Here is a 25,623-nt window from a genome sequence, read left to right as displayed (position 1 = left end):
ATGCTTATTTAAATCAAAATAGAAATTTATTCCAAACGTAGAACACTCTCAGCTGGATATGATTTAATGCCATGTCCTGGCCTGTTGGCTCATTGAGTAACAATGTATGATAATGTATTTAAACAGCTAAGTTTCCCCAACAGCAGGAAATGTGGTGCAACCCATAGAATCATGCTATTCCAATTAATGGGAACCCAGATGATCATAATGACAAGTACAATTATTTGAGCAGCAGCAATAGTTTCCTATGGATTTTTTGTGCATCAATATATAAACTTTAATGTCTGACACTATAAACTCTAATGCTGTTTTCATGATTTAGACTTGTCTGTGTCTGCAGTATGTTACAAGCTCTGATAATAAGCCTGCCTCTGTCCAGTCACCTGTCTTAAACTTTTGAGACTATGTTTGTCTTTTATTGCTCTTCTAAAATCTGTTTACAACTGGTCAGTAGATTTAAATTAGGTAATATCAAGGACAGACTGCAGCAGCATAATCAGATAAGCAATGTTGAAGACTGACTTACATGAACAGAAGGTAATGACATTATGAGGTTTCTGATGATATTTTGTAAGAATCTATGCTTGGGTCATTGTTTTTAGAATATATGTAGCATGATTTTTAATCCTTTTTTCTGAGTCAGCATAAAAGAAGATATCATAAGCTAAGCCAGATATAATAACAAATAATAAGATATAATAACAATAATAATACATAATAACATAAATAATTAAGAATACTCAAGCATAAAGATCTTCTAAATCTCCTAAAGAAATTAGAAACATGCACAAAAACAGAGGTATGAGAAAAAAAAAAAAGTAGATATTTTGCAAAGTCTTGGGAGACAATAGTTTAAACAGAACAATAAATGCGCCACATTTGTGATGCTGTGGACACAAATAGGTATTGCACATCTTTCAGCTTGGAAGCAAGATTGTCGTGAGTAAGATAGGAGCAGCCTCTTCTTAGGGAGTTCAAGTGTAACTGCAAAATGAAAAAAATTTAAGAACTTTTTTTCCTTCTCACATGCTTCTTGATAACTTTCCTGAATTGTTGTAGGCCACCCTTTTAAAAGTACCACTTTGAATTTGGTGGGGAGGAGTGTGTTAAGTTGTGTTTGATGTCCATTTGGACATGGTTTTGAAAATTTATTTGAAAAACCTCATTTGCATATGTAAATTCAATTTCATAGTTTGGCTCTGTGGAAGCAAATTTTTGTGTGTGCTGTGTCCTTCTTACTGCTTCTCTAGACGATTGTGAAGGTGAAGGGGATGGGCTGGGAAGAGAAAAGAGAATGCAACAAAGGGAGTGGGGAACAGGTCTGATGAAGTGGAGAGTTCTCATGGGCAAAGACGAAGTAGAGAAACTGGCCAGTTTCCTCACAGAGGAAGTGAAGGGAAAATGTTTAGCTAGAAAGAGGAGAAGAGGGCTAGACATAGGAGATTGGAGATTTTGAAGGACCCAAGGAGCTGGGGTAAATTATCTCTATAAATAATGAATGATTAGAAGGCAGCGGGGACAGTTCCCAGAAATTGAATGCATCAGGAAGGGAGCTGATATGCTGATGATGAGTGGGCCAGTGAAGTGGTGGCTGTTCACAGGATGGCAGCGAAAGGGAAAGAATTTGGTGCAGAAGGACTGAAAGGAGGAAAGTATCTAAAATGTGGGTACACTTGCATATTTTACAAGTAGGAGCAGAGTCAAACAGGTGGCCCAGGAACGGAAGAGGACAGCTGTGCTTGCTGCATTACTGGGCTGTGAGGCTTGGTAAAACTGGAAATTCCTCAGCTTTAGAGGTCTTAAGGCTTTACACTTCCCTGCTGTCTGGAAATAAGTGTGAAAATGCTGTCAAGGTGTGAAGCTCTGCTTGACTTCACTGCTGCCATGTCCATATAAAATAGCTGAGTGCTGTTGAGTCAAGCGATACAGGCATTTGCTGTGACTGCAGCTGTTCAAACCTTGCCAAGCTGGCAGGTTGCAGGGCTCCACACAGCAACATCCCTGTGTGACTTCTCAGGTTTTTGTTTGTCTGTTTAATATTCTTTTAACATTTTAAGTGCACTATTTATCAGTAGAGAATTCAATCTCAAGCAAGTTCATCTGGCTGGATGGTAACAAAAGACTTGATCCTTTCATGCCAGTTTTGTATATCCTTTTACTTTATTGAAGTCTCTCCAGATTCATTTTTGTACCGCTTGTTATTCTATCACAGAAGTATCATTGTGCACCAAAGAATTAGTCAAAGTTCTTGTAGAGTACAAAGATGATTGCTTAATACATTTCTCACTTCTTCTCTGTGGTCAGAACTTATCCTCAAAAATGGTATAATACCGCATTACATGGAAAGAAGTAGGCAAGGGGAGTTTCTCATATTTCCTAAAAAGGAAGAATAAAGTGAAATTCAAAGACATGTTTAACGTCTTTGTCTGTACTTTCAGCATCCATAGAAGTAATTAATTTTTCATTTCTTATGCACCATGGAGTTTAAAATTGATTTTTTGTATAGATGGTTGAAGTTTGAAGAAGACGTAGAGGATGGTGGAGAGAGGTGGAGCAAACCATACGTTGCCACACTGTCCCTTCATAGCTTGTTTGAGCTGAGAAGCTGCATCCTGAATGGCACAGTTCTTTTGGACATGAGAGCTAACTCCATAGAAGAAATTGCAGGTGTGTATTGATGTTTCATTTATTGGTTATGAAAATTAATAATGAAAATTAAATGCTTACAAGAAAGTTACTGCATAATAAGCAGTTACGTTTAGAAACTCCTAGGAAATGTTTTTCTCAATGTACTTGAAAAGAAACTTATGTCTGGCACAGTTAGTAAATATTATATTTATATTTTTTATGTGGAATCTGCTGCTTTAAGAATAAATTTTTGAATAAAGAAGAAAATTTAAATGGAGGAAAGAGGACAATTTGGTTAGATTTAATTAGAGCTGGCATGTTCTCTGCTCCTGCCATGCTGCCTCACGTGAATGAGGCGTGTGCTAACTTTCACAAACTTAATGTACTGCTACGCTAATTGCAGGCAATCTAGCTTAAAAAAAAAAAACAAAATACAGGGAAGTGTTTATTGCAATTAAGTTACATGAAAACAGACATGTCTCTGGCTTGAGAATGAAATCGGGAGTAATGATATAGTGTAAGTTTTTAAAAGAAATTTTAGGTACATTAACTTCTTAAGATAAAGTTGAGTGCATTTTTTCCAGTAAAATTTATTTGGCAGTTGCAATTCTAGAGCTTTTGCAAGCTTCTGAGCAAGAGAGAACATAAAGGATGAGTCTTCTCTCCCAAAAGTATAAGTGAGATTGAGACTAAATGCCATTTTCTGCTTTCCTAGTGTTTCCCTTAAAGACTGTAAATAGTTTAGAAAAGATACCGAAGACAAAGCAATAAAATTTTCTAACACTCAAGATTATCAAGGAAGCTGCTTTATGGATGATATATAAATCCATGTAAGTCCCATATGAAATTTATTTTACTTATTTAAATTATAGGGGAGATATTGTTTGGTGGGGTATATTTAACAGTGGAATTAAAATTGGCTCAGATAGTGGTAGCTGCTTTTTGTATTTACTTTTCCCAAATTGTTTATGTCAAGCTGACGCAAGATATTATTAATACAAATCTGCAGAAACTTGTGTGGGTTTCTACTCTGTGCTGAGATCTGATTCTCCCATGACTCATAGTCTGAGTCAGAGCTTCAAAATTTGTCTTGATAATGATAAAAGATAAACATGAAGAATAAAAAGCAGCTGATTTGAAAGAACAAAAGTGTCTATCAATATGTTGCTTTATTATTTATTTATAAATAATTAAAAAGTACTTAAGTCAGCTGCTTGATGTTCTTATATTACTTTTTTGCTTAAATAGTACACTGGGATTTTCAATCTTGAGCTTTACATTCTTAATCGAAAAATCACTCAACTTTGTCCGGAGTCAGCTAAGAAAGCCTTTCCAGAATTATTTTCATTTAAGTAGGTAAAAAAGTGAAGATTAATGCAAAAACCCCCAACTTCAGTGAACATCTCTTTTTTTTGGCGTTGTTTTTGGAAGATACTGTATATTTTCCAATATAGTGAGGCTCCAATTAATTAATATTTGTAACCTCTTAATCCATAGTTGTAGTGATTTTATTTTGGTTAACATGGCCAAGGATTTGAGCATTTGTAATACTAATGTTGCAACTCATCACAGATGTAGGTTGTCCTTCAGTAGAGAATTTGGGGAGTTACCCTCACACTATTTTAAGTCAGCCCTAGCTGCGGCTTATCTTGGTTTGTTGATCAGGAAAACTTATTTCTTCTGAGAAGAGGCTTTAGGATGACTTTCATTAATTGGCATGTACCATTTTAATTTTAAAAGTGCCTGTTGTTGTGGCAGATTTGGATGCATTTCATTTGTTGCATTATTTGCTTGAAGTGGTAGGCATCCCTTTCTGATAAGGTGGCCTGACACATGATAAGGTTTGCATGGGTTGTGCTTTGTCTTTGAGAGAAGATTATATTTTTCCTCCTCTGCAGATTCAATAAGCAATGAGCTATTCTTTTTAGAAAAGCTTTGCAGCAGGTGCTTCAGGCAAGTGAATCATTCTGTAAATTACTCACGTTCTGTCAGGTTTCTTTGAAGAGACTTATTTTTTTTATTTTCTCAAGAAATAAAGTTGCAACTCCAGTTGCTGTTCTCTGTTAATATTATTTGTGCTGTAGCAATGCTGTTTTCCTTTTCTTCAATCAAGTTACTCTGTAATTTGTTACTTTAATGCTATGTGTGTTCATTCCTGGTCTCCAGTGATTAGAGAATGTTACAAAGAGTGTGGCACACAAGTAGGCAGCAGTGCGAGAAGGAAGGACTGATAGCGGTAACAAGCACACCACCAAGGCGTGTGTCTTAGAAATGTGATCATTCCAAATAATATGACAGGCAGTTCTTTTTACATAGAAGTGACTGCTGGACTTGAAGATTAGGCAGAACTGGTACCTCTCAGGAAATCCTTTATTGTGTGTTCCAGTCAGTTGCTATACCCTGTCAGTAGGTATAATCCTATTTATCTTGCGCTATACTATGCAATAGTGGTTTTCGCCAGAAACTGATATGTATTCCAGTTGTATCTGGCAGTCCTGATACTTTAGAATTTAAGGAAATGGGTGCTGTCACCTGTTGGCTTCAATTTTTTTTCAACATTCAGCTCTTATTATTTGGCTTGCTAGCCATCCTCATGCCAGGCTTGTCCAGCAATCCTGGTGATCACTTTTGGTTTTGTTCCAATGTTACTGTGTATATCACCTTTAGCAGGTTATGCCCTAGAGTTTTAAGGGGTACTCCTGAACTAAATTTGATTCTTGTGCTTCTGATTCATAATGTAGGGTTTTGGTTTTTTAATACAATCTCTTGATAATTTTACTGCATTGCTAAAATGAATCATCCTTTGAGAACAAAAACATTATTTGTGCATGTGTATTTTCTTCTTACTTGCCTTAATGCTTTGTTAGTGAGAAATGTGTGCTGTGTATTTATTGGTAATGTCTTGCTATCTGGGCTATATTCCAATATCAAATTACATTTCTATTAATGCAGTGCCAGTCTTCATATCCTTGGAAGAGGTATACTTAAACTTTATTGCTAAATTGAGACTAAGAATTCCTATTTGTTTTACTCAAGGCTTTTAATCTATAAACACTTATTCACTAAGGCACTAAACTCTCACCACTTAGCCCTTGAGAATTTCTATTATTAAAGTCTGTATTTTAAAACATTAATGGGCTTGTGGTAAAATCTACAGATGAAAGCCACCTTTTGTAATGTTTGCATGGTTTCCAGAACATTTTGTATTTTATCCCTGGAAACTCTGACAGTTCTGCATAAAAATATTTTGGTACTATTTATGTTATGAGAATTTTTAAGTCATCCTCTATTCCAGCATGTCCATTCTCTATTAGATCTTTTTCATTCCAACTGTCATATTAAAAAATTATTTCATCTATGAGATTGTATATTTCTTTGGACAGGCACACAATTTTCCTTGTTGAAGAAGAGCTTATTCATACCTATGATGCTGAATTCACAGACAGAATCATAATAGAGACTTCTGAGATGAATTTCCAACAGTGTCATCATGCATCAGAACAGCATTTTTGTTCCTGAATTTTCTCAAATTGTTCATAATTTTTGTAAGATAGATTTTGCTTCTTTTGAAAAGAGCTCAATTCCTCTGCTGAACTTTATCCTGTTTAAAAATGCAATTTTTATTACACATATTTTAGGGGAGTTATTACTATTTGTAATACATGACGTTATTTTTTCATATGTCTGTGCAGTGACTCCTATATCTGTAGTTAGCACTCCATGCATGAGGAATTCCTTTGAACATTATGTAGTAATATTTTATCGATCACTTCTGTATAGAACATATGCTAAAAGGAAGTCTAAAAAATCTATGTAATCAAAACAATTTATTTTGGAACTTGTCTCTTGAGGAGGTATTTGCCAGAATCTGGCTGTACCATTAGAGAGCAGCTTCACTGTGTTGTTCAAGTTGGCAGATGAAAATGTTCTCTTTTGATATTTTCGTTTAGTTCCTTCGAAACCATGTAGATTCTCAGATTACCATCTGGTTTTTTGATTATAACCACTGAATGAACCCAAAAGGTTCCTCTATTTAACATATGATGCCATTTTCTGTTGTTTGGTTCAAAAACTATTCAGTCCAGCCTTTAATGGCAATACTTTCTTTACAGCATGAGCCACAGAACTTGCATAATCTTGTAGTTGTGCAGAGTGTTCTGTGAACAAATGTCAAACCTTGTCAAATATAAACTGTGGCCACTCTTGCACAGTGGAGCTTTGACGACTTGCACGTTTGAAATATTCCCATTTATTTTAAATGGTTTAATTGTAATAATGATTTCTTTTTTAAATTAAATTTTAAATCTGCCCTTGCTTTCCAATCCCAAGATCTGACTGTTTTCTCCCTAGCAGTCTTTTGTATGTTCGTCATGATCGAATTTTCAATCTGTGTAACAGCTTAATCTTGTGATTGAGGTCACCGGACTCTGTGCTCAGCTGTGCTCAGCAACTCAGGGCATTACATCCCAAGTGTGCAATTTTATTGATTTCATTAATATCATGTTAAGCTTTCAATCTGAACAAGTCTTTTTTTGCCTTTGCTTTAAGCTATATTACTCCATAATAATGACATATTTTATCTGGCTCAAATTGAGATTTTATTACACCAGAGCCTTTTGTTTCATCTGCAACACTCACATTGTGTTATGTTTCTGACAGTGCTTTTATGGTACATTTAACTTTTATTACAAACACTGTAATAAAGTGTGGGATTGCCTGTGAGTAATCTGCTTCTCTGTTTGACCCTACACCTGTCTTTTGTTCAGCTTTCACCTGCTCACTTACCCAGGTTTCTACATTTGTTTGCTTTATTTTCAGCTTAGCATGTGGTGGTAACCTCTACAGAGAAACTATCAGGTTTTGTTCCTTTGTCTGTGCTTAAATTGTAGATCTTGTACCAACTTCTACGTAGCATGTCTTTTTTTCTTCTTGTTTTGTGTTTTCCCATGTTAACCACAAAGGTGGGAATCTTTTTAGATTGCACAAGTCAATCTCAGTTTGCAAGATTTATTTTTTATGAAGCATCCACTGTGCCTGCAGTTCTGAACTGCAAGCTGGGAATTTTGGCCTCGTCTCTACAATTTACAGTTTTGTGATATACTTGCTCTTGTTCCTCAGTAAAATTATGTACTGTTATTTTAAAAAGCAGACATTTTTAATTCTTTCTTTCCTTCTCAAGTATTTTAACTGAGGAATTGAACCAAATAATTTCAGGTAAAGCTAGAAATAGAATGTGTGTCTCGGAGCACAGGAATGCTCTGTTCTCTTGGATGAGCGGCTAAATCTTCTGTCTTAGATAGCTTATTTATAGTCACCATTGTAAATGATGTAAATGGGCCTTGCTCATAAGTGCAGCTCAGGAATCCTAATTGTTGGGTTTGTATTACTCCTCCTGCCTGAGTCACTAGGGAAGGATATATTCGGGTTCCTCTTTAGAGATGTGTTTAGACAAAGGACAGTGTTTCAACTGATTGTCTTCCATAAAGCAATGCATTTAGGGTTGCTTGGGTTTTTTTTCCTTGTCTTTAAGGGCAAGGTCCACAAGCCAGAAAACCTTGGCTTTTAAATTAGGTTTTGTAGTCAGCTATCACTGCAATCGTGGTGCCCACAAAAGCGTGTATGTTTTATATTTTGTCATTAATCTCTCATTTTGTCCTGCAATTGTACAGTTATAAAATTTTGAAGTGTGAATACTGGCACCCTTGCTGGTATATGCTGAATTCAGTTTCTGCTGTAAAGTGTCAGTGCCAACCTACATCAGGAGAATATGAGCCCAGCAATTTCTCTTTGGACTTCACAGGTATTTTGGTACTCATACAATATGTTTTCTATAAATTTATTCTATTTTCACCTGAACATTCTGTGTAGTATTGCACGTGAGGTGATGAGCACACTGTGAACCCGGTGCAGTGGGGAACAAGTTGTGGCCACACTTGAGGGCCTCCTTGTTGTCTGTTTGCCTGGAACTGTGGGCGCTCCACGTGGGTCTGGCCACATGTCTGTGTACAAAGCTGCAGTGTGTAACAGACACCTCCAGAGCGAGTGGAAGCAGCCAGCCTGCTTTTGCATCCTTGCTGACTCTAGAGGTGGGACAGATGGAATTTTCTTTGCTGGGCTGCACATGAGCCACACTGCATTTGAACGGATATAAATTGTCTGCACCCCAGTGCTGTAATTCACCGCCTGGGTAAATTGTTCACAGGTGGTGATGAGTTATAGTTGAGTTACTGTAATAGCTTGTTAAAGTACTCACTATGCTCACATTTACTCACAAAATTAATTTTATATAGATGATGTAACTGAGTCTGAATGGAGAAAACATTCTTGAAATTATATGAAACCCAAAGTTTCTTAGAATTCTTTTAAATGACCAGGTCAAGGAGAATATCTGACTTAACAGCTTGAAAAAATTATTTCATGGATCCAGTATCAACCAAGATTCCTTACTGAAGAAACATCCTACTTTGGTGTACTTGATGTCAGCAGAGATGTTGTGGTGTGAACATTTAATAGAATGGATAACACTGTGCTGGTGGATATTCCACAGGTGTGGATATTCCACAGGTTACATTCTTCTGAAAGCTTCATATGGCAGTGAAGTGTCTTTGAAAAATGGAATGGTAAGCTGTGTCTCTGGCTAAAAGGGGGCAGTGCAGAATTTAAAAGGGCATTCAAGAGGAAAAATCTTTAAAACAAAGATTCTTTGTGTCTTTTTGTTGTATGGAGTGTGAAGAAATGGCCGCCTGTTCTAGGTACAAAAGTGAAGACCAGGGCTTTGAAAATATGTCCAGCTTCAACTGATGTGAGCATGTAGGGTCTTCTACTCACAGGGTTAAGGAATTGCAGTCTGTTTTGAAAACTAAATGTTTAAAATGTTCCTTTTGGCCATTTACTCTTGGACTTTATCCATGATGCTCTTGTTTTCAAGACTACCTTTACAATCAAGGATGTTACTGATATTGCAAGGATTTGGGGGGTTTAAAAAATATTTTGAGAAGCTTGGGAAGAAACTGAAAAGGAATCCCGTAATGATAGGGGTGGATGGACACAGTCTCTCTCCGCTTGAAAAAAGGGTCAAAATACAGCAGTCTGTCAGAAATTTGACTGTATTTAAGCTCCAGCAGCTACTACTGCAACTGGGTCTATGTTGAAAGAATGACAACTGGAGGGAAATATCACAGCAAAAAAGCACATCTTCACTCTTTCCAAAATGGAATGCATCTTCCTTTTTTATGTGTGGTAGCAGTGCTACAGTAAAGGGGAAGTTGTAAAACCACAAAAAACTCAAGGTAAGCCACTTTCTTCTTTCTGGCAGGAAATAAAAATTGTTAGTCACCACACTGGCACCAACTGTGTGGCTTCTATGGCTGTTAACAAGTCTAGCAGAACATCTAGGGAAAGGAGGAGGATAGGGATTTGATTTTCTTTTTCCTGTAGTTTTCTCTCCTCAAATGGATAATCTTAAATATTGACATCATCCTCAGCAGCTAATACATTTTTATATTTAATTGTGGAAAATACTGTTATTCCAGTATTGGAATGACTGAATGACACCATACAAGTGGAGTTCCACTGATCTGTAAGCAAGAGGATGACCATAGCCCTAAATTTACCTGTTAATAGAGGAATCCTTTATTTTTTAGCTCTTCCTTTTTATTTCTGTCTTAGACCAACTCAAATGAGTTAATATTTGGTTTTGTACCTTCTACAGTTTGTATTTTGTTCAGCAGGAGTTAAAAAGAAAAGAAGAGGATAACTTGAGTTGAGCTTTATCACAGATGCCCTGAGTTATAAATTTATTATTTATTATTTATTTTTTTCCTTTGAAGATTCCCTGTCATGTTACATAAAGTACTGGCCTGTTTAGGGAATTGTAACACGCAAATTCATGTATTAAGGGTGTCTAAGGGGAAGGTAGTCATCTCCTTAGGGCAGAGGTGTGTTTCAATAGGCAATAGAGTAGAAGAGGAAAATAAATATTTTTCTTGCAGCTGGAGACTGCTTTCCATTTTTCATGTGTTGTAAATTCTTGTCTCCTTAAAATATTCTGCTGAAGATTTTCTTCAAACTTTTGTTACCCTCTCCTTTGCCTTTCTGTCATTTGTCTTCCTGCTATGCCTCTGTCTCTCTCCTTCATTAGGGTCTAGAGTGATAAAAAAACCTCTGTCTAGACTGGGAGTGCAAAGCTAACTGACCTGATTGTGTTTGAGTTAACCCTGGAGATAAGAGTTCCCTTCAGGCTCAGGTGAAGCACCCTGAAGCCAGAGTTTATTAGTTTGGACACAATATGGGACAACATTACTCCTTGGTATGAGCTGTTTGGCCAACCCCATTGTTGATACTGCACAGGCTGTAGTTGCTGGAGAGAACCCAATACAGCATTGAAAACCTCTGCATGATTCTTCATTGCAAAGCTCTGGATACACTGCTCATGGTCAGATCTGCAGTTGGCAGCTGCATTTACCTGGACCCCATCCTGGTCTTTCTGTGTGCATGTCACTGTAGAGATGTAGATTTGTTGGTAGCCTCTTCATCGCAAGTGAAACATGCAGGTTTTTTGTTGTTCAGCTCTCAAGCAGGTGTGTGAGGCATTGGCTTGTTATGTGGATATTGAGAACTTCAGAAAAACTTGTGTATTTTAAGTGTATACACAGTGCATAGGTGACTGTTAGCAATTAAACTCTGCTTTTAACTACCATAGTTATTTAATGCCTTTTATTATCTCTCTTCTATTGCTCTTGGCTGTTATCAAAGACATGACAAATTATGTCTCTACTGATGATGCATCTGCTTTTTATTTTTCCTGCTCTGCTTGCTTTTCCACTGAGTTTACTGGCAGATATGAATCTGACTCCAGCACAGAATCATGAGCTGTCTGGATTTTTGGTACGAGGAATTTTGGACTCATTATATCACTATTTTTGTGCAGTACAGTTTCTTCCAATTGGTATACAAGGGAGCTGTGTACTTAAATGCTGTTACATTTGCTTTGATACACAATTATTTTCCCCTTTATTTTTCTGTTAAGCATCATTACTGTGGGTAGCAGTATTTTCCCAAATAATAATTTTTTTTAAAAATCCCACAAAATTCTCAGCAATTCTTTCCCATTTGAAACACATAGTGTCATAGAATCATGGAATCATAGAGTGGTGTGGGTTGGAAGGGGGCCTTAAAGACCGTCTAGTTCCAACCTCCCTTTTGTAGGCAGGGACACCTTTAAGTAGACCAGGTTGCTCAGAGCCCCATCCAACCTGGCCTGGAACACCTCCAGGGATGTGGCATCCACAGTTTCCCTGGGCAGTCTGTTCCAGTGCCTCACCACCCTCAGAGTAAAGATTTTTTTTCCTAATAATCTAAAACTGCTCTTAATTTAAATCCATTACCCTTTGTCCTGTCACTGTGTGCCCTTGTAAATACTCTTGCTCCATCTTTCCTCTAAGTTCCCTTTAGGTACTGGAAGGCTGCAATTAGGTCACCCCAAAGCCTTCTCTTTTCCAGGCTTAACAATCCCAGTTCTCTCAGCATGGAGCTTCCGTGCGTGATGCATCCTGTAGCTGGAGTAGGATGGCTTCATCCACAAGCTCCCCTGGATTGGCTGACCTGTAGTGTAGACCACAACTATGAAGTTCCCTTTGTTGCCTCTCTCTCTGATTTTTACCCACAGGCTTTCTACCTGCTCTTGGCTGTTCTTCAGAGACAGCTCCTCATGCTTAATCCTTGCCTGGATATCAAGGGCAACCCCTCGGCCTCTCCTTCCTTTCCTGTCTCTTATGAACAGCCTGTAGCCATCAACAGCCACACTCCAATCATGGAATACACCCCACGAAGTGTCAGTAATGGCAACACTACTTTCCAGCAGCATGGTGGCTTCCAGCTCCTCCTGTTTTTTGCCCATTCTGTGTGCTTTGGTGTAAAAGCACCACACTGGGCTGTGCCACCTTCCTAGAGGAGTGCCTGTGTATACAAGTAGTGTTGAATATGAGTACATAAGACCATTTTCTGCTAGTCAACTGCAAAAATGATTGTAATTTCTTAGCAGGGGGATCGATTTCACTCATACCTCCTTGAAATTATCCTCTTCTTGGAACAGTACATCTGGCAGTAGAAATAGATTGTATTAGGCATCGACAAATAATGCAGCAAATTTTTCTGTGTTGTCTTACCTGAGCTTTCCCTGTATTGCACCAAAAGTATTGTAATTATAGTTACAATAAAGAAAGAAAGAAAGGGTTAGACTGTGATTTCCTGTGGTAAGTACAAAGGAAATAAAAGAGTTGTTTCCTCACAGCATGCCATTTCCTTTGTAGGAAATAGAATAAGGGCTCTTTGGAAAAAAAGACGTCTTATACACCCTGGATTTAAATATGTTATGTATGGGAGTGCTTAAGGACTGACTTCAAAGTCATTGGTGACCTTAATTTTTGAACGGCATAATTTTAAAAGGATTTTTTTATATTAATAGCATCCTTTTCTCCCTGTTCTCTCCCCCCTCCCCCCCCAGTCTTGCTCCCCCCGAGAGTGAAACACTTCTAGATAAATCTTCCCATTTAGTTCTGTTTTATTAACGGACTGATGCTTTTAATTTGTAATCCTGTAGGGTGCTAATAATTTTTACTGCAATTTAAAAGACAAAATGTTTCCTCTTTCCCATCTTTTATTAAGTTTATGTATATATTTTCAGATATGATTCTGGACCAGCAAGTGGGTTCTGGGCAGCTCAGTGAGGATGTTCGTCACAGAGTGCATGAGGCATTACTCAAACAGCATCACCATCAGAACCAGAAGAAGCTGAGCAACAGGATCCCAATTGTAAGATCCTTTGCTGATATTGGAAAGAAGCAGTCTGAGCCCCATTCCATGGATAAAAATGGTAATGCTTTATTTTGCATTTTGAGCCTTCAATAACATCTGCCTGTTCGGTATTGCAAGTGCTTTGTACCCACAGCTTAACAGCGTGATTCTGCTCTGAAAAGATACCCTGTACCTTTTTGCATGAGCATGGCTCATCTTATGCATTCAGAAATATACTTGCTTAAATTTGAAATTAGGGTATCTTGCACAATTCAGGGCTGGGCAGAGCTATTCAAGGGAGCTCACTGAGGTATTGGAAGCTGTGCTAGTGTGCCATGCCATCCTGGGTAGCTGGCATGGCATGTTATTTCCAGTGCAGCTCAGCTTAGGAGCACTTCAGGTGCTCTGTGTAATCCCTCCGACTGAGCTTGAGCATATTTGCACAGGATTGCTCTGAACTGTGGACAGGCTCCATCAGTGCCAGGAATGCAATAGGAAGGACTATTTTTGACTTCTGTTGTCTATCCAGGACCTATTTGTTTAAAATGTAGTGGTTTGTTGAAATAGTTTCTAAGTCTACAACAGTGTATGCATTAGCTTGAGTCCAACTGCTGCTTCAGATTTTGTAGGTGAGTTTGAGGGGTGGAAAAATGAGGCAAACGCTGTTGGAGAGATGTCACAAGAGCTGTACCTTGTTCTTTCAGAAACTCCCTTTTGGGAAAATCAGGGTAATGCAAATGAGAAATGTTTGCGGAATGGTTCTAGAGTAAAATATTGGCATAATTTTTTTCCTTTCCTTGCTTTTACAGAAGACTTTACAAGCTGTATTATTGTTTCAAGTCATCATAATGAAAGATCATTTCTTACTGCCCCTTCCTTATTTGCATAAACAAAGGTCTGTGTTATGAAATTTGCAGCCAAATTTTGCAAATATTTTTCACTTAACTCTTATTCCAGAAATCACCTTAACTGTATTGAAATCTCAGTCCCTCCTGCTGTCACTCTGTTTCAGAGCCCTACTGAGCTCCCCTATCACCTTGGGAAGTGGGGAGTGAGGAAACAGCCATAGCACAGGGAAGGTCAGGATTGCAAGAGGAATCTGCATGCTCTGAGGCATAGGACAGAAGGGCAAAGAGTATTCATGTGGCTGATCTGGAAAGATGGGGCTGTTGATATAAAGGTTAACTTGATTGCAAGGAGGAAGCTTTTGTTTCAATCATCGCCATATGTAGTTTTAAGAGATCTAAATCTAGTTGCTTCCCTGGGGAAGATTCTCAGACCTAAAAGGCAACATATAATTTCATCTGATGAGGATATTAAATAGAAACATTAATTATGGCAAAATATCATTTTAAGAGTAAGGAAAAAATAGCATTTACTAAGATGTGTGTGATTATGCATATGGATGCACAAGAGTAAAAGTAAGTAGGATGATTGTCCATCCTTTTTAAGGCAACTTTCTTGTTGATTTATACAGCTCTTGCTGATGGCTTTAAACAAATATTCAGGAGAAACTGAAGAAAGTTAATGATATAATGATCCTGTTCCTCAATTTCCACGGGATGTAAGATGGCAGCTTGCATTCCATTAAGTTTTTGCACTAGATCTTATATTAAAAATAGGCAGTAGTTGCCTTAAAAAAACCCTCAGGGCAAGCTGTGACATTATCATGAACTCAATTTTGGTAACTTTCTGTGTCTGTTAGTGGAACTGATGCAGTAATTCACTCCAGAAGTATCTTGCTTTTGCCCAAGTTTATACTGGCAAACTTCCTAGCTCTTCCTAAATTCCACTGCCTCCCCTCCTCCCCCCCCAAATAAATTCTCATCAGGACAGCATCTAAGTGCACATTAAACACACTAATTTTATATACTCAGTGGTTAAGTGGTTTTCTAAGTCAGGAGACATATTCTTACAGTTTTTCATTTGTCTCTCTCTATTTTGCAAGATGAAAAAATGCTGAATGCACAGTTTATATGCTTGTGGAGTACTCTGACATCTGTTAAAAAAATCTCTTAGTCTCTTTTACTGTATTAATTTAAATTAAATGCACCAATAGACATAATAGAAATTATATATGTATATAGAAAAATAGAATAAACTCTAGTGAGTCAATAATTTTTGGCATGCTTATGTGAAAGTATATCAGATTTTTGTCTAAATTACAGTGAAAAGTTCCAAGCATGAAACTTTTGGACAGAGAGGTTTTTTAATCAATTTGAAGCACTGCTGTTCCACTTGTGTCCTTTAAGTGCTAATGCACGTTTGGCAGTGTTCTGCATTGACCTCCTCAAAATCGATGATGGCCCTGTGATAAAACAAAGGGGATTTGTTTATTATAAGTTTCTCTCTTATCATCCTTTGCCCTGTTACATTAAAAAGTCTCAATCTTATTTTATTGCCTGAATTGCATTGAAATTAGTATTAGCTTTAGAAAAGGAAAATCTAGTCTAAGTGTTTTGTTTTAGAAGGAACTAGAAGTTTTTCCCTTTTCAAGGTAAGAGCAAATAAGCAGCTCATGGGTCTGAGTGGCAACTATTGCCTGAGTACTCAAAGGTTTAAAAAGTGGGAAAAGAGAATTCTGGAGAGCTGCCTAGTTTCAGGTACACTAACTGTACCTCTTCTGGCATACTCGTAGTTATTTTCTTACCCTGTGTAACTTGCCATAGTACATGGCGTGTAAATTATGCCAGAATCTGCACTGAAATGCTCAGCTTTCAGGAACTATGTTGTTCTTAGAAGCTTGACCAGGGGTAGCAGTGATCATTTCTGATCATTTTCTCTGCCAGTGTCTCACGACCCAAATGCTGGAGTTCAGCTACAGTGTTGTGCTCACTCAGCTATGTGTTTCTTTTTAGATAGCTGTGGAGTGTCTGTACAAGCTATTTGTAGTAATATAAAAATGAGTTGTTAAAATACAACTTTGAATCATGTAAAAGAAAAAGCTAAATATGTGTAAAAGAAAGAAAAATTAAGGGATATTATTGTCCAAGAGTGTGCTGTAAGACAACACCTTGTTTCCTGAGAACAAACTGGTAAAATGCATTCAAGGCATCATTTTAATCTGCTTATTCCCATTTGTCCACAAACATTGTGTAGAATGTATGAAGGTAAAATGTTTCTTTTATTGCTCTCAGTATTTTTCTCTCCTTTTAATGAAAAGAAGCAATCAAAATACTGTTGCTTTTACTTTCTGGATGATAAGCTTAATTCCTAGAAGACTGCGGGGAGAGAAACAGATCATCTCAGGTACTACTGATGAACTTACAACCCAGTTCAGCCTTATCAGAAACAGGAGTTTTCATAAAGAGCACGTGCCAGGAGCTTTAGAAGGGCTGCTTGTTTGTTCCTGCTGAAATGAGACAGGGGAACTTGGACACTTTCTGCACAAAAGGAAGTTCTCACTTTGGTTAAATTTGGGGTTAGTGTTAGGCAGTTGAGCTGGAAACAATCCTTAGCAATCTGTTGATGATAAAATAGGTGATTGAGAGCCTTAAGTCCCTGATACATGGGTTATGTGGTACAGCTAAGGCTTCAAACCCCCTTCTTTGTTCAAGTTCTTGACAATAGTAACATCAGTGTGTCAATTTTCAGGTGCTCAGGAGCAAAGTCTGAAAATGAATACATAAATTAATTCAATATATGGCAGCACCACTGACAGGCCATTGTGATATCTTTGCTGGAAGATAGTTGTACATATGTTCTCCCTCCATTTTTCTTTGTTTAAGAGTCTGTCAGACCATCTAATTGATTTGCTTTGTATTTACTAGTATTATCTTTTGTTTACAATGGCTTTTCTTCACATCCTCTGCAGGGCTAAGATGTCAGGGTGCTATGGGTTTACCATGCATTTTTAATGCTGCCATGCTGTGTTTAACTTTCACTTTTCATTAGGCATCAAAACTGTGAGAATTAAAAGCCTGCTTTTGATGTTCCAATAAAAAATGACAGTCAAATTTGTCATAAGAGCAGGAAAAATGATTTTTTTATGGCCTAATTTGACACCAAATACCCAAAATAGAGGGTGGCAAGTAATTTTAGCATAAATAATGTAAAAGACAGGTAAAAATATGAATATTTTTCATTAGTAAATCATCTTTAGAAAGTTTGTTTTATAAAGCAATTTAACCTATTTTTGTTGATATGAGTAGGTTTGACACTGATACATCAGAACTGTGTTCATAAATTCCTATGACATGGTCTAAAAAGCCAAAGACAACTGCAAATATATGACACCTCTCTATTGTTACAGGAATGCTAAAATAATTTCATAAACCTCTCCCCTTTTATAAAAAGGATTCTGAAATTCAGAGTTTAAGCATATGTGGCATGAAAAAATAACTGATTCTATGAAAATGTAGTTAGGAAAAGAAGTTTTGACTGTCTATTTCACTTTTAGTCTAGGGGGTGTATATGTTTTTTATATATATGTGTGTGTGTGTGTGTGTGTGTGTATAAAATGAAATCTAACAGACACCTTACACTGATTAAAGTCCAAGAAGAAGGAACTTGGTAGAGGAGTATGGCAAGCTAAGTTACTTGTATTTTCATGCACCTTGCTGAAGTGTTATTTACCCACAACAACATGATCTTCTGCCTGATTTCTGTTCCATACTTATGCCATTTATAACAGTTTCTTCTCCCTTGACATCAGAGCAGGCACATTATTAGTGTAAAAATTGCACGACACCACACATCATGTCTGATTCTGAGAAATTCTGAAATTTCCTAGGAGAGGTTTATTGGTATACTGAAGAGCTTGAAGAAAGCAATGGCATATCCAGTTTGGGATCTTTGGAGTTAACAGCATGAGCTGCTGCTGAAACTGTTCATTTTGACATGTTATTTTTTAAGCCTTTTTCCAGTTATTTTGATTAGTGTGATGGGCTGCTTTGGACTTCATCATTTTGTGGCAGTATGAGCACAAGCAGAGGTATTGGACAATGCTTGTCCTATTTTAGGATAGCATCCTTTAATATCCTGGAAAGTCAAAATTCCCAGTTATGTGCTGGTGTTAGTTACCTTCTTCAGTTTTGCTATCTCTCCTAAAGATCAGTTCAAGGATTTATGCCATAACTCAGAGCAAGTTTACAGCATGTGAAACTCCCATGTCAATACTGTCACCTGAAGGAAGGAGGGCATTGCCTGGAGCCACATGAAAAGGGTAGGGAGGCACTCCTAAGCACATGCCCATGTACTTCCATTTTTGGAGTAAGTTGCAACCAATGCCAGTGATATACACACAGGTTTTCTGAAGCGTTGGATCTGGATCAGGTGATTTGCTTCAGCTTTTCTTGAAGAGAAGGCAAACTCAAAGACAGTTAATTCTAGCTTAAATTAGCTAATGCTCTATTTCTTGTTTTAGAGTCTTCTCAGATGTATGTATTTTAATCAGGTTGTATTTTCCACAGGTTTTTATGTGACTAAAATATAACTTGTATTTATGAACATTTTCATCTGATATTTATTCTTTCTTTCTCCACATTTCCTTGTACCCGTGATAAAATATGTAATCTGTATGTATAAAGCTGTATCATTCATCTTTGTATTTCTTTATTTTACTTTCTTTGTTGTGTCTGTCTCTAACAGGCTCATCTCATCTCTGTATCTTCTCATCTCCTATCCTTTGGGTTCTGTAAACTCCCTGAAGGTTCAGAGGTAGTATAAATACCTATTCTTGCTTGGGCTTCAGATCATTTCAAATGTACACCCATGTCTTCATCTCTATTTCTTGTCAGCATGCAACTCCTTGCTATAGTGATTTAAAAAAACACCTTAGGCCTTTGTCTGCAGCTGTGGCACACTTAAGAGAAGTTTGTGTGGAATTTGTTTTTTTTGGTGGGGGGACAGTGCCATTTCTTTGTAAGTTCATTTTCTTACATCAATTTATAAAACTGCAAATCACAGCATTTTAGTTTATATGCATGACTTCATGTGAATTATGCTTGAGATATTCAGGCCTAACATTAGAAAAACAGCTAAAGTGACTTCTTCCTCATCCTCTTAAATTGCATATCATTAGTGAACACCAAATCTCCTTCTAGTTATGGGGGTACAATGGGGGTGACATGGTTCCCCTCAGATTAAAAATGTTGTTCATCAAGAGGCCTAAAGGCACACACACAGTTCAGCCTGCAGAGATGCTGTCACTGCTCTGTTATATTAGAATTTTATAATATGCTTAAGAAAACTTACTGTTTTTCAATATTTGAGATTGGTTCTGGACAGTGTTGTCCATTTAGATTTGGAAAATTGGTGACTAGTTGCAGTGAAAAGTCTGAGATTGAAGATGTTTGAAAATCAGGATTTTTTTTTTTTTCTGAACAGGAAGAAATACATGTCATTTAGAAAAATAAGCAGTTGCTTTTCTGGTTTCGTTTCCTTTGATGTGTTGGTTGCATCCAGTTTGTTTCCATCAACTGTGATTTGTATCTGCCTACAATGTTCTGCGTTTTTGTCATTGATATTCTAGAGACATCTTGGATTTTGATTAATAACCACAATGCACATAGTTAAATGTCCTGAGTTCTACATTTCAGGGAGGAAGAATATGTTACATGTGACATTAATTTACTGAGATTAATTTTTTTTTAAATTTGTCAGGACTAATTGTCTCAAAAATGCCAAACTGTATCTGCAAATGCAAACTTCTATTACTGTAACAGTTGTGGACCTAATTTTGATTTATAAATGGCTTGACTTCTCATGAAAGAGTGTTTTTTGTGTGAATTCTTGCTCTGTTCAAAGCTCTGCCAGTTTCATGTTACCTGAAAAAGACACTTGTTTTTTAAATATGCCAATTTTTAAAATAGCATTTTTGAAACTGTGCTGATATTGGCTTTTTATTACATAGAAAAGCTGTTACACCAATTTTAGCATGGTTTTATCTGTTAGGTATTAAATTCCTTTGTATGTACCCTGGATATTTCAATTATACCACACTGTGCATTTGATACTTAAAACTGTCTGAATGGCTCCTGATGAACTCTCAAAGAATGCAGCCCTTCACGTGCTTTATGTAGGTGGGCTGCAGGGTAAATTGAGACTTCAGCTTTATAATGACTCAAAGTATTACATTGCACTCTTGAAAAATAAAATTCTGCATTTACCCCATACAATGTGTAAATAACCATTTTGCTTGGAGTGCTGAAATTGAACTGATGAGGAGAGGGTAGGAAATAGTGGAATGGTGAGGCTGTCGCTGCTCTTACTCCCAGTTACAGGGAGTTGATGGTTTATGCCTTCACCATTCTTGCAGCCCAAACCCCATATTTTCAGCTCAAAGAAAAGAAGTAATAAACCATGAGAAATGTTTAAAATGTGGCCACAGTTTGGGGTTACTTTGGTGGTTTTTTTTGTGAAAGGAGATTACCTGTTGTCTCTACTGTGTATCTTTGATTGTTACTCAATACAGTAAAAAACCCAAACTTGTTGTTCCATGATCCAGAAAGCTGTCTTAAGTTGTAGAGCTATTTAAACATGTCTTTCTGCCTCAAGGTAAAACTTGTGTTCTTTCAGATTACTCTGGCATATGGGTAAATCAAAGTTTGAGGTCTTCTGTTGGCACAGAAAAAGAACATATGCTATTCTTAAAAACTTCACATACTTACTGGTAGTGGCTTTTATTTCCTTATATGTAGATCTTTAGATCTTTTTCTCCTAAAAGAAAAGTGGACACAATGTTTGAAAGTCCTCTGGACTGTTATGGTAATTGCTTTTGACACCTCCATTATGATATTGAAACTTCAGTGTTTAAACAGGTGGTCCATGCTTTGACTCCTTTGTTGGTCAGTATTTTTTTCTCTGGCAGATATCTGTGCTCTCATTTTCTTGAATTTTTGGGTCCAGAAAAAAAGTGCAAGTGCCTAATTAGCAACAGAAAGATAATGAACTGCTATTTCTGTTACTTTCCTGTAACATCTTTATAATGTAATATATTAGTATGAGTAATTATTACAACTATTTCCCTTTTCATAGATCCTAGGATACAGAGGAGTGCGTAAAAGGAAAAAATTAAGAGTCAGCAGGTTTTATATTACTTAATTTTAAGTTTTTTGGGAGTAAATTAAGACAGAAACTTTCCCTGAGCACTTTATGCCTTCTCTATTTGAATAAGTGGAAGGGGTTTTTCTTGTTACATTAATAAAATCTCCAAAATAGAACAGAAATAAAATTTATATAATTTTGATATTAATTATTTTTAATAGCTGTAATAGTACAGGATGATTCCTGTGAAAATAATTCAAGGACTGCTAAATAAACAATACAGAAAAAGAATGTATTGGAAAACATAGTGTAAAGATGATGGTGTAACAATGATGGAACTCTGTTTTTCTTTCAATTCTAATTAAAACAGACAAATTGTATGACTTTATAAATACCTTGCATATGTAATAATTTCTGGCTTCTGTTTTGCAAAAATTGTCTCCTGTGACATTTAGAAATTAATAGCCTCTTCTTATATGAATTCCTTTTATTTACAATAATATGTGGCTTTCTAAAATCAATCCTTTATTTTTATCATATGTAAATTTTAATTCTGATTCTAATTTTATTCTACTTGCTTAGATTAACATGCTTGACATGTCTGTTTGCCGTTCTCTGTTTATTTCACTGTAGAGCTGAACAAAAACCCTGATTTCTATTCTTATTTTGATCTGTCCTTGTCCTGAATCAGAGAGAAAAATGGAAATACTTGCAGTTCAAAGATAGATACATTTAATAATAAGATTTCCAGCAATATATTTTTAAACATTCTGTTACTGTACTACCTAATCAAAGTGCAGTATCTCTGTCTATGCTGCCAGGAGGCAGCACAAGAGTCTTAAACCTGTTTTGTGTCATGGGAGATTTGTCCAGTGGGAAATGAGGTGCTGATTTTCATGAAAACCAGTGTTTTCCTTGAGCAAGTGTTTCAACTTGGAATTCATGACCAGACTTAGTCAGGGATCCTGTAGTGCTCAGTTGTGACAGAAACTGGATGCTTCAGCATTTTGGCAGTGGCTGGGGTGCTCTTGCAAGTCTCTGGTCCTGTTCAGGCTGGATCCTACGAAGTGCTCTGTGTCCTGGCTGTGGCTGAGGACACACCTGGGCTGCAGGGGTGAGTCCCAGCGGTGTGAGGGGCCACGCTGTGGCTTTTGGAATTGCCCAGACAATGTGCCTAGCTTAGGACTTTCTGACTGTCTTAATCTTCAAATATCATGAACATATGGTCTTTGTTACTGTGCAAGTTTAGGTTGATTTTCACCAGAACCAATGTTTTCACATCATCATTTCTCAGTCATATGAGAGACTTTATTCGCTATGGAAACAAATATATGCTGGGCACGAGATGCTGACTCTGGGCCAGTTGGACTCTGTAGTTATTCCTGGGTATGTGTTAGGGCAGTAAGAGATAGTTGGCTCATATATTTGGTACTTTCTCTTGTACGTTATTGTGGTGTTCAGAGCTGTGTGTGGCTTCTGACATGCCAGAGAGGGAGAAAGAGTGAAGGCAAGCAGGGCATGGCCTGTGCCCCTGTGGGGTTTGTGTGCTGCCCTACTGCCAGCCCCACCACCTTGGTGTGTGCATGGTGGGCTCTGGCTGTGGGCAGGGGCAATGTTGGCATTAAGCAAAAATATGCTTTGTATGACACAGACTTGTTACTTAACTCTGTTTTTCTTTTTGAGCTTTTGCTGGCAAAATTTTGTTCGTCAAAAGACTTGCTCTTTGTTTCCACAAGACTGGGGTGTGTTTAAACATTTCTCACCTTGAGATATTTTTAAAACTTCTTTAAAATACTTTACTAAATCCTCACTGGAATTTTTTGAAAATGTGTTTGCTGAAACCTTTGTTTTATGCATGTCTATAATCACATTTTTCAATACTGAGCTTATAAATAAGTTATTTTCCAATATATTTCTTTTTATACCAGTCCACTTTTATGTTGTTTTTTGTAGTTGCTATAATCAGGACATTCTTATACATGAGTAACTTTGTAAAAATTCGTAATCCTATTTAAGTCAATGAGGATTACTTTTGTAGACAGATATTGCCCAAAATTGGCAGCTCCTCAAATTATTTACAAAAGCTATGTGAAGGTGGGACTTTCCTCAAATGTAATATCTTAAGAATCATATGCTTTAATTGGTACAGAAAGTTTGTCTTCTAATATCCAGTAGTATCTTTCACATTGTCTAAATTACCTTCTCACGTTCCTAACTGCACATGATGAATGTTGTCTTTTGAGAATGTGCTATTCTAAATAAGTTTTTAATTAAAATGTCATGTTTAGGTTTATGTTTATATCTATGATATAAAATGTATGTAGATCTTAATAATTGTGTTGTTAGATGTTGCTTTATTTATAGAACTGTTAGTATTCTGTAATAATGATACTTTTTTTAGCAGGTCAGATTGTTTCCCCACAGGCTACTCCAGCCTGTGTTGAAAACAAAAATGATGTGAGCAGAGAAAACAGCACTGTTGACTTTAGCAAGGTAAGTGTTCATTGATGGTGAAGAGAGCTTCCTGACTACCAAACAGATATACAAAATTAAATAAAATGAATCCATGCGTGTCAGGAAAAGCTGTAAAGTGTAGATTTTACTTTAGCATTGAAGTTTTGTGTGCACTGGAGCACAGTCTGTATGAGAAAATAGAATCTTGCATTTTCTCACTAAATTATATGTAACAGGAAATCACAGTTTAGGAACGCAGATAAATTTAATGTCATAGGTATACATTTGCAGGGGAAATTTTACAAATTAACAGAAAATTATCTAAGTATGAAAGTAATTCAGAATTCCTATAATTCACATTTACCTCAGATTTTTACTTTTTGTAGAAGGGATACATGAATGCAAACTATGCTTTTTATAACCTGAACTCGTGGATTCCAGATGTCTCAAACAGAATGTGTTTCTGTAAACCTGTAACTTAATTCTTCTGGCAAGCCAGGATATTTCAGTACACTTTACAAAAGATGTTAACTGTTCAGTAGTGGAGATTGCAATGACAGTTCAATGTTAGATAGCAAAGGAAAGCAAACAGCTTCTCAGGTTTAATGTGAAGGAGAATCCTAATTTGTTTAAGAAGTCTGTATGCAGCTAAGACAGTCACAATGGATACAGATGACAGGCCTGACAGGGATAGATGACTTCAGCTGACACATTATTGCAACAAAGGTTGAGTAAGTGAAAAAAGGTGATTTAAACCAAAATTCTGAAGAACAGCATTTTGAGTCTGTTGAATTTTAATGTTAGTGCAGCTGAGCTAAAAGTAGAGTTATGTGATTGCTCCATCTGGTGCCAGACTTACTTCCTAGCAGCAGTAGCTATTTGCATAATTTGAATTTTTGACTGAACATTCCAGACTATGAATCGTATATGGCCGAAATAAGAGGGGAAACAGATCTTACTGTCAATGACAATGAGAAAAAAGGAGGATGGCTGGGAATTATTATGAACCACATTTCTATAGAGGCTGCAAAAACATCTATAAACAGTGGCAGGTTGTTAAAAATTGAATGTTAATCCTTTAAACATATTTCAAACTAAAATTATAATGGTTTAAACAGTCAAGTATAATATTTGTTTAATTATATTTATATTAAAGTGTTAAGTAAAAGTAATTGTTTTGGTAAGTGTCCTAATATCAAGATGCAAAATTTGTAAAGGATATAAAATATAAATAAAGTTGTCTATTCAAAATTAGGCTACGCAGAGGTGAAGGGAATGATATAAGTTTCAGTAGTGCTTTTCTTCAACATTTCTCCAGTTGCTTTGAGTGTTGTAGGATCCAAATCCCAGTCAGTTGTCCAACTGCAATTCTGTTTGTGTTAAACAAGAATGGGACCTGTATCATTTGATCGTTCACTCATTATTTTTGTAGTGCTGCAGCTTTGCTGATCAAAAGAGCTCCTCCCATTTTAACTAGCTGGAAGAAATCAACATTTCATCTTTTGCTAACCTCAACAGTGATGGATACCAACAGGGATGTCAGGAATACAAAAGGAACAACTTTTGTTAGGAGGAATGAAATAACAGTAAAGGGTTGTAATCTAATACCTTTCTTTTTGACTGACTTAAAATAGATCCATTTATCCTATTGAAGATGCGTAAGTGCAGTTTCCCCTTGAAATGTGCTATTGCAATAACTCCCAATGGTTATAATTGGAATTATATGCAGATTGAGAGGAAAGTAGAGCAGTACACTAATTT

General features: G+C 36.7%; 1 protein-coding gene across 1 annotated transcript in view; it reads left to right on the top strand.

Moving 5' to 3' along the window:
* The window catches only part of SLC4A10 (solute carrier family 4 member 10), a 94,252-nt gene that overhangs the window by 26,004 nt on the left and 42,625 nt on the right, over positions 1–25,623 (top strand). The window contains exons 4-6 of the mRNA XM_069020822.1: positions 2,507–2,667; positions 13,313–13,501; positions 23,810–23,901. Coding sequence (XP_068876923.1) covers positions 2,637–2,667; positions 13,313–13,501; positions 23,810–23,901 — 312 coding nt within the window. The 5' untranslated portion in view covers positions 2,507–2,636. The remainder of the gene's footprint in view (positions 1–2,506; positions 2,668–13,312; positions 13,502–23,809; positions 23,902–25,623) is intronic.

This window comes from Aphelocoma coerulescens, chromosome 7 (genome assembly GCF_041296385.1).
Source record: "Aphelocoma coerulescens isolate FSJ_1873_10779 chromosome 7, UR_Acoe_1.0, whole genome shotgun sequence".
Taxonomy (NCBI): domain Eukaryota; kingdom Metazoa; phylum Chordata; class Aves; order Passeriformes; family Corvidae; genus Aphelocoma; species Aphelocoma coerulescens.
The sequence above is the reverse complement of the archived record's forward strand: the minus strand, read 5'-3'. Positions and strand labels throughout refer to the sequence as shown.